Here is a 9449-nt window from a genome sequence, read left to right as displayed (position 1 = left end):
TATAGTTTGATAAGCCCGTTGAATAGCTAAGTGGAGATGTTAAACAGGCATTTAGGTATATGAGTCCAGTGTCAGGAAGATGTTTAGATTAGAAATAAAACCATGTGAGTATTTAAGAAAGTGATAATATTTCAAGCCCTGGGACTTAATGGGAATGCTAGGAGAGTGAATGTAAATTTATTTAAAATTTCGTCATGTATTTAACAAGCACATCCCAGCACTGATCTCAGTTATTTGCAAGTACAAACTCATGTAATTCTCATAACAGTCCTAGGTATTGGGTACTATTTTCTCCTTTTATAAAGAAGGAAACTGAAGCATACAGAGGTTAAGTAACTTGCTTAAGGTCCCAAATAAATGGCTAACAAGTGATAGATCTGGAATTTCTAATCAAGGCAATTTAGTTCCAAAGTTTTTGTTAGAGAAGTTGTCTAAAGGCCCAAAGCTTTAGGAACTACAAAATTTAGAGGTTAAGGATATGAGATAGATCAGTAAATCTTATTCATAGCAGGTAACACATTTTATTTCCCCATAGAAATTCTAACTCTGTCATAGACACAGACTCTAGGGCAAAAACAATGCTTTGTTCCTTTCATGCTTTTCTGTATTTTTTGTAACAAGCAATATTAATTATAGATTCACAAAATATTGCATTAAAATAATAGAAATAGAGAGGTTTTTTAAAACTTGGTTTCAATGGATACATGTCATTCTCTGTTTACAACACAGCTCAATGAAAAGATGCAGTGATAGTGACTATTAAAATACTGAAGAGAAGCTCTCTGCTTGGAGTATGAATAGAGTTCACATACATTTACCATCCAAACTGTAACGCTTCTTCAGAGTGAAAGGGGCACTCTCAATTATTCCATGACAACAGGTTTAAGTTAGAACTACTCTAAACATACCCATAGTGACTGTCATTATCAACAGGCAGCCTCTTCATTAAAGCTAGAGATTGCGGGAACACAGGGAGCAGACTCTTATCAGATCCATGCACACTACCACACATTGTGCCACCTTCTTAATGTTCCTTGTGGATTAAATATGCCTTTGTTTGTCATTATTGATATTTACTCTTTTTACTACTTGTTAGAACTAGGTTTTAAAAACAAACTGAGCAGCACCTGTATGTCATTCCAGGTGGCTACTGGAGATAACTCTATTTGGGGCTCATTAGTGCTTTAAGATGAGAAATAATAACTCAGCAGTCCCCCCTTATACCTGGAAGATACATTCTAAGATCCTCAGTGGATGCATGAAACCATGGATAGTACTGAACTCCATATATATATACAAGTTAAAGTTTGCTTTATAAATTAGAGATAATAGGGGTTAATAACAACAACTAGTAAGAAAATAGAACAATTAAGTAAAATAGGAGTTACCTGAATACAACACTATGATACCACAACAGTCACCCTGATAACCAAGATGGCTTTTAGGTGATTAAAGGGCCAGTAGCATTTACAGCATGGCTATTCTGGACAAAGGGATGATTCACATCCCAAACAGGATAGCATGTGGTTTCATCATGCTATGCAGAACAGCACACAATTTACAATTTATGAATTACTTCTGGAATTTTCTATTTAATACTTTTGGGCCACAGTTAACCATGGGTGACTAAAACTTCAGAAAGTAAGACCAAGTTAAGGGGGAATTATTGTGCAGATTTCAACTATTTTGATGATTAAGCCTCATTTCAAGAATTTAAAATAAATATTTAAAACTATATATATAAATATAATTTAATAAGCAGTCACTTTACTTAGCGATTAAATACTATATTTATAAACATTCAAAAATTTTATTTATTCCTATTCTAATTTAAATGAACTGGAAAAAGTCTAAGTATCCACTTTTACTAAGATACTTTTAAGATTACATACATATTAACTTTAGTGTGGAATTGTATGTGCAAAATGGAAATACAAGGGAATATACTGTACCTTGTTTTACCTGTAAGGAACACACACCTGACAAAAGGCAATTTTCACATCCAAGGTTGGTTCACTGCAGTAGTATAAGAAATGGAGGCTCATAAATACCTATCGGGAAAAAAATGGACATAAATTTCCAAATCAGTAATTTTTCATTACCTAATAGTATAGATTTTAACATAATTTGAATTATATACATGATGTTGTACACAAAATATATTCAGCATAAATGTTACCTGGATAAGTACCAGGTACTTTTCACAAATTTTAAATATTAAAGAAAAAAATGAGGTAAGAATAGCCTATGTTTTATGGTGGTCGAGGTCATCACAATCACAAGATGAAAGAAATTGTTTGGACACCTGAGTTAAAGTGAAGTGCATCTCATTGTGTAGCCTGTTCAGTTCTGGGCATCTAATTATAAAAATACCTCAAACATATGCTCAAGAGAATATATACAAAGATGTTTACTATAGCATAAAAGTACTGTTAAATAAATATAATTTACTATAGAAGTCTATACAGAACTTGGAATAATTAGGTTAGCACTTATTATATTCACATAGATAAATTTTTCTTTTTTTATTGAGCAATAATAAAAATAATGCAAAAAAAGTAACATTCACATTATCAGATGATTATATCTGTCATAGAATGCTTTGACTCTGAGGTTCAGTATGGAGTCATCAGTTAACGTCTTCTTATTTTTTTCCCAAAGTCTCAAAAAGCAAACAATTAATATTTATAAATAAAAATAAAAGATAATTTCAGAAAACAGATGATGCCAAATCTTAGAGACAATAGAAAAATAAGAAATACTTCAAAATCATTCTGCCTCCTCTGGATACACCTGATATTAAAATTGGAAACAACATATTATTATAAAGGGAAATTACAAACATATTTCATTTATAAATGAGGATGCAATATCCTAAACAACATATTAACAAGTTGAATTAAAAATTAATGTTCAAGTAATGTACTTTGGTCAAAATTAAAACCAATTGATGTGAGAATTAGTCACTATTTTCTTTTCTTTTTTTTTCTTTTTCTTTCCCTCACCCCCTCCCTCCTTCTCTCTCTGTCTGCTCTCCCCTTCACCCATGCCTCATCATGTCATTAATTGTCATTAATTGTCCTCTTATCAAAGTTGAATACATAGGATTCATGCTTCTCCATTCCCGTGATGCTTCACTAAGAATAATGTGTTCCACCTCCATCCAGGTTAATACAAATGCTGCAAAATCTCCTCTTTTTAATGGTGATATAGTATTCCATGGTGTACATACATACACCATACAAGCTGGTGTACCACAGCTTGCCAATCCATTCCTGGGCTGAGGGGCCTTAGGTTGTTTCCACATTTTAGTGATTGTAAACTGAGCTGCGATAAACAGTCTAGTACAAGTGTCTTTATAATAAAAGGGTTTTTTCCCTTCTAGATAGATGCCCAGTAATGGGATTGCAGGATCAAACAGGAGGTCTAGGTTGAGTTCTTTGAAGATTCTCCATACTGCCTTCCAAAAAGGTTGTATTAGTTTGCAGTCCCACCAGCAGTATAAAAGTGATCCTTTCTCTCCACATCTGCGCCATCATCTGCAGTTTTGAGATTTTGTGATATAGGCCTTTCTAGCTGGGGTTAGATGATATCTCAGGGTGGTTTTAATTTGTATTTCTCTAATAATTTGGGATGATGAGCATTTTATCATGTGTTTTCTAGCCATTCATCTGTCTTCTTTAGACAAGGTTCTGTTCATCTCTCTTCTTCATTAATGTATAGGGTTGTTGGGTTTTTTGTTATGGATTAATTTAAGTTCTGTATAGATCCTAGTTATTAAGCTTTTGTCTGATTCAAAATATACAAATATCCTTTCCCATAGGGCAGGTTGTCTATTTGCTTTGGTTGTTGTCTCCTTAGCTGTACAGAAGCTTTTCAGTTTAATTAAATCTGAATTAAATTTGTTTATTTGTTTATAAAAATAAACCTTAGGGAAACAAAATCTTTTATAACAGGTAGTAATTATGCTATTTGTTTGTTTATTATTGCTATTGTTGCTATTGCCATGGCAGTCTTCTTCATAAAGTATTTCCCCAAGCCACTATCTTCCAGTGTTTTTCCTATTGTTTCTTTGAGGATTTTTATCATTTCATGCCTTAAATTTAAGTCCTTTATCCATCTTGAATCAATTTTTGTGAGTGGAGAAAGGTGTGGGTCCAGTTTCAGTCTTTTACATGTGGATATCCAGTTCTCCCAGCACCATTTATTGAATAGGGAGCCTTTCCCCCAGTGGACGTTCTTATTTGGTTTATCGATGATTAGGTGGTTGTAAGTTGTTCATTTCATTTCCTGGTTTTCTATTCAATTCCAAATGTCTATGTCTCTATTTTTGTGCCAGTAGTATGCTGTTTTGACCACTATGCCTTGTAGTACAGCCTAAAATCTGGTATGATTATACCCCCAGCTTTTTTTTTATTACTAAGAACTGCCTTAGCTATATGGGGTTTTTTCTGGTTCCATACAAAATGCAGAATCATTTTTTCCAAGTCTTGAAAATAGGATGTTGGTATTTTAAAAGGGATGGTGTTGAATCAGTAGATTGCTCTGGGAAATACAGACATTTTAACAATGTTGATTCTTTCCAGCCATGAGCATGGTATGTTCTTCCATTTGTTAAAGTCCTCTGCTATTTCCTTTCTTAGGCTTCAAAATTTTCCTTATAGAGGTCCTTCACCTCTTTTGTTAGGTATATAGGTAAATTTTTTGAACATGATGTTGAATGGTAGCAAGTTTATAAAGGGTATGAAGATTACTATATTAGCATAAAATTGCTAAACATACTAAAAGGAAAACATAGATTGCTTTTAAGTACATAGAGTAAAGACAATTGGGTACCATCCTAACATGTTTTTAATCTTGGTGAGAAGATTTCAGTTATATTATTTACTGTATCTTCAAACTATTTGATAACTGTGCAAAGTTTTAAGAGGAGGAAGAGTCACGTATCAGTGCTAAGGCCAAGTTAGGTACTGGCTTCTTTGGGAATGATGCAGCAACATCAGAGAAACCCAGCTAAAATTCTGCTCACTTCAACTTTTCTGAATGTTTTTTGTGCGCAAGATAATTCTGTGAGATTAAACCATTTTAGAACCAGTATCAATGTGAGACTTCTGTTCCTGACAATGTGATTGATTAAATACCCCAAAAATCATTCTCAGTGCAAAACTCCTAAAAATGTCAGATGAAATATACAAAACATCCTTTAACATGCATAGAAGAGCTGGCAAAAAAGGCAAGAAATGTTCTAAGGAGCGGAACACAAGGTGAAAGGACGGACGCAGGGCCCCAGAGGAGCTGGGCTTCTGCCTGTCCCCGCCGCCTGCTGGGGACTGGTGACCAGAACTTTGGTTCTCACAGGGCAGCACAAGAATACAGGAACAAGTACAGGAACAAAGCTTAGACTACCCACAGTGGGATGTCATGCTGGAGATGCCAATTGAGCCAATACAGGAAGTATTTCCTAAACTTCAGGAGAAAGAAAAATAATCCCAAGAGGAAAGAAGTTCTGAATTATAAAATAAAATGTTTTGCATCAAATGCTGTGACCTTGATGTGCAGATTTTTTAAAGTTAAGGGAGAATGAAAGGACAAGGATATATAAGACATTCCTAAAGAAGAATCAGAGGAGTGTTTTCCTGGGGAAAGGGAGGGAATTGCTCTACAAGATCTATTGTAAAGCTATAATATGTAAACGTAGGTGAGATTGATGGAGAGACAGCCTAAAATGGGTAAAACAGAGCCTAGAAACAGACACGTACCTATATGGAAACCTGATTGTGTTAAGGACTGTATCGCAGACATCTGAGGAGAAGGAACTGTGCATGAATCAGGCTGAGAAAATCGATCATTTCTATGGGGGAATGAAAGCAGATGCCTGTTGGAAGACAGTTTTCTGTGGGCCTCACATTTCTGCACATCTTTCAAACAGAAGCTCTGGCTGCCTTTGTTCAAGAATACCTTCTCAAAGATAGCCTTGAAAGATAGAGACAGCATCTCCCTCTGCAGCAAAGGGGAAGTTTGATGACTCTCCAGTATTATAAAAATAAAGTATCTCTGGGGCAAATGGTAGGCATAATTACTGCCCGTTACAAAAGATTTTGTTTCCCTAAGGTTTCTCTTCAATAATGCAACCCACTGTGTGTGCAGTTGTCACCTGACCTTTGCATCACCCTGCTGGACCTGTGGCCCGAGGAACCACATGAATGCTGATACTCTAGCTGCTGTTATTTCTGTGAGTGACAAAGACCCTGTCCCAGGAATCTTACATCTTCTGCCAGTACCCATGAACCTGTGTCAGACTAACTTGCGAGCTTGTAAGCAAAGTAACATCTTAGACTCTCCAGAGTTCTTGACAATCCCTACCTCGGGTGATACACATAAAATAATTCCTGACAGATTAATAACTTTAGGGAAGACCAAACTTTAAATAATACAGAGACATAGTTGACTATGTCTGAGAAATACATCATAAGTAATATATGGATATATCAAGCTTTAAAGAAAAGTATTAATAAAATATAGCAAAATAATGATATGTTTATGAGAAAAGAAGTTCACAAATTTGGAAAAATATTTTGAGATAGCTATAACCAATGGAAAATTTTTCCAGAATCTATAAAGAGCTTCTTAAAAAAAAAAAAAAAGACAAATGCCCCAAAAGAAAAATAGACCTCCCCCCCAACAAAAGAATGTCATGGAAAAAGAAATATAATAAGCCTTGTAAATATATGTGTACAAGAAAACCACATTGAAATACTATTTTATGTCCATCAAATTTGTCAAAAACTGAAGAGTATGATAATATTTAGTATTTACAAGGAGGTTGACCAAGGGGAAATATTTATATATTGCTGATAGGTAAGGCAATTGGATAACTAAATTTAGGGGAAAATATAACAATTTAACAAAGTTGTGCATAACCTAAAACTCAATACATCTACACATATTCCTAGAGAAATGCTTATGTTTTACTACCAGGATGCATGCATAAGCAGGCTTATCAGAATACATTTGTAATAGCAAAATTAGTTAATTAATTAATTAATTAAAAACGAACACTGAGAAACACAAATATTCTTGGAAAGAACAAAGTATAAGTAAATTATAGTATATTCCTTTAGTGGAATACCATACAGCAAATGAAATAGCTGAATAGAATAAGTATCAACATGACAAAAATCTTTTAAATATGTTAAACAAGCAAAAAGAAATTATGCTTATTCCCATTTATGAAACTTTGAATGTATACAAAAATAGTTTTGACTTCTCTTGGGGATAATCCCTAGAGAAAAATAGACACTCGCCCCTGCCCCCAAACAGAAGAGCCTAGAAACAGACACATACAGACATGGAAACCTGATTGTGTTAAAGACTAGAGAAGGAATTGTTGGATCCCAGGATAGGAATATGTGCAACTTTTGAGAAGCTGCCAGACCCATTTCCAATCTCCTGCAACAAGATATGCAAATTCAGTTGCTTCACATCCTTGCCAATATCTGGTGTTATCAGCTTCGTAAACTATTTTAATCTTCTACTGGGTCTTTAGCAATATTTTATTGTGGTTTTATTTTTTATATTCCTGATGACTAATAATTTTGGGAAATTTTTATGTTTATTAGCCATTTATTTACCTTTCTTGGTGAGGTGCCTTTTCAAGTTTTTTATTTACTGGATAGTGGACTGTGGGCACAAGAAGTTGTTTTCTCTTTATTACAAATTATAGAAATGTTTATTCCAGACAAAAGACCTCTGTCAGGCTAATATATTATGAATATTTTCTTTTAGTCTGCAGTTTGAATATTCAGCTTAATGTTGTCTTTACATTAGTAGTGTTTTGTAAATTTTATAAAATGTATTTTTCATTTATTTTCCTTTTATGATTAGTTCTTTCTTGGTTTTGTCAAGAGCCCTTTGCCGAACTCCTAGTGCAGAGAATACATTCTCTCACTTTTTTTTAAGCTTTAAATTTTCTTTTTTTTTTTTTTAGTAGTTGTTCTGGTGTTAATAATCTGAATTTTTAACTTATAATGATCTAGCTTCAAATACTATTATTCCATTTCACATAGCATTTAAGAAACTTACAATATCAGCAGTCCCTAATTTTTTTGGTAGCAGGAACTGGTTTCATGGAAGACAAATTTTCCAAGAATGGGGCAGGGGGGAGAATTGGACAGGAGGCAGGACTCAGGCAGTGATGCAAGTAATGGGGCGCTGGGGAGTGGCTGTAAATATATATGAACCTTCACTTACTTTCCTGCCACTCACCTCCTGCTGTGCAGGCTGGTTCCTAGCAAGCCATGCACAGGAACGTTTTTTGTACCAGGGACAGGCTTCATTCCACTGATTAAATGGAAGACAATTTTTCCACAGATGGTAGGAAGAGATGCTGGAGGGGGATGGGACAGGATGCTGTGGGCTTGGTTCTTAACAGGCCACAGCTCCAGGGTTAAGGATCACAGAATATGATAATTCCATTTTTCTTTCTAATCCTTTGAGCTGCTGATGTCATTTATGTTACTTATACATATGTTATAAACTATTTTTTTACTTTAAATAGGAAATTATATTTTTAAGAAATTACATAGAAAACTTTTTTTAATATTTATTCATATATTCTGTGTGTAATCCTTAGATACCTTTTTTAAAGCTTATTTTTCAGCATTCATGAGATTTGATTTCATTATAAATGGTATTTTTATTTTATTTACATTTTCAGAATGTTCATTGCCAACATTCAAGATCAATAATTCGTCTGTTGTTCTGTTGTCTTGGAGCATGCGTTAGGTTAGGAAGTCTCCCACTCTCCTTTTGATCTTTCCCTCAGTCTTCTCACAACAGTTTGTTCGTGCTTCTACTATGAATATCATATCATACTATAACTTTGTTTATATGTCTGTTCCACATTACATCATGACCTTCTCAAGGAAAATGACAATGTTTTATTCATGTCTACACCCCTAGGGCCTAATATCATTCTTAGTATATAGCTAGCGTTGACTAAATGTTTATTGAATAAAAGGAGAATCAAATATATATATTTTTTATTATTGGGGATTCATTGAAGGTACCAAGAACCAGGTTATATTGATTACATTTATTAGGTGAAATCCCTCTTATAATTGTGTCCCACCCCTAAAAGGTATGTCACACATTGTCACCCCCACCCCCTTCCCTTCTTCCCTCTCTCTGCTCTCCCCTTCCCCTACCTCTCTCCCTCCTTCCCTATCTCTGCTCTCCCCTTCCCCCACCTCTTTCCCTCCTTCCCTCTTTCTACTCTCCCTTTTCCCTGACCCCAACAATGTCCTAGGTCTTCAACTGTCCTCATATGAGAATTGAGTAGATAGGATTTTTGCTTCTCCATTCTTATGATGCTTTACTAAGAATAATGTGTTCCACTTCCATCCAGGTTAATACAAAGGATGTAAAGTCTCCATCTTTTTTTAATGGCT

General features: G+C 34.6%; 1 protein-coding gene across 5 annotated transcripts in view; it reads right to left on the bottom strand.

Moving 5' to 3' along the window:
* Positions 1-9449, bottom strand: part of MAPK10 (mitogen-activated protein kinase 10) — a 295404-nt gene that overhangs the window by 149183 nt on the left and 136772 nt on the right. For 3 of the 5 annotated variants that reach the window (XM_003790028.3, XM_012805359.1, XM_012805361.2), the window contains one exon: positions 1980-2051. In XM_003790028.3, coding sequence (XP_003790076.1) covers positions 1980-2045 — 66 coding nt within the window. In that variant the 5' untranslated portion in view covers positions 2046-2051. Of the gene's footprint in view, positions 1-1952; positions 2052-9449 lie in introns of all 5 variants that reach the window. The other 2 variants (XM_003790029.3, XM_012805360.1) reach the window with 1 other exon arrangement.

Source organism: Otolemur garnettii, unplaced genomic scaffold, assembly GCF_000181295.1.
Source record: "Otolemur garnettii isolate 467f Iridium unplaced genomic scaffold, OtoGar3 scaffold00039, whole genome shotgun sequence".
NCBI classification, from domain to species: Eukaryota; Metazoa; Chordata; class Mammalia; order Primates; family Galagidae; genus Otolemur; species Otolemur garnettii.
This window is presented reverse-complemented; position numbering and strand designations above follow the sequence as displayed.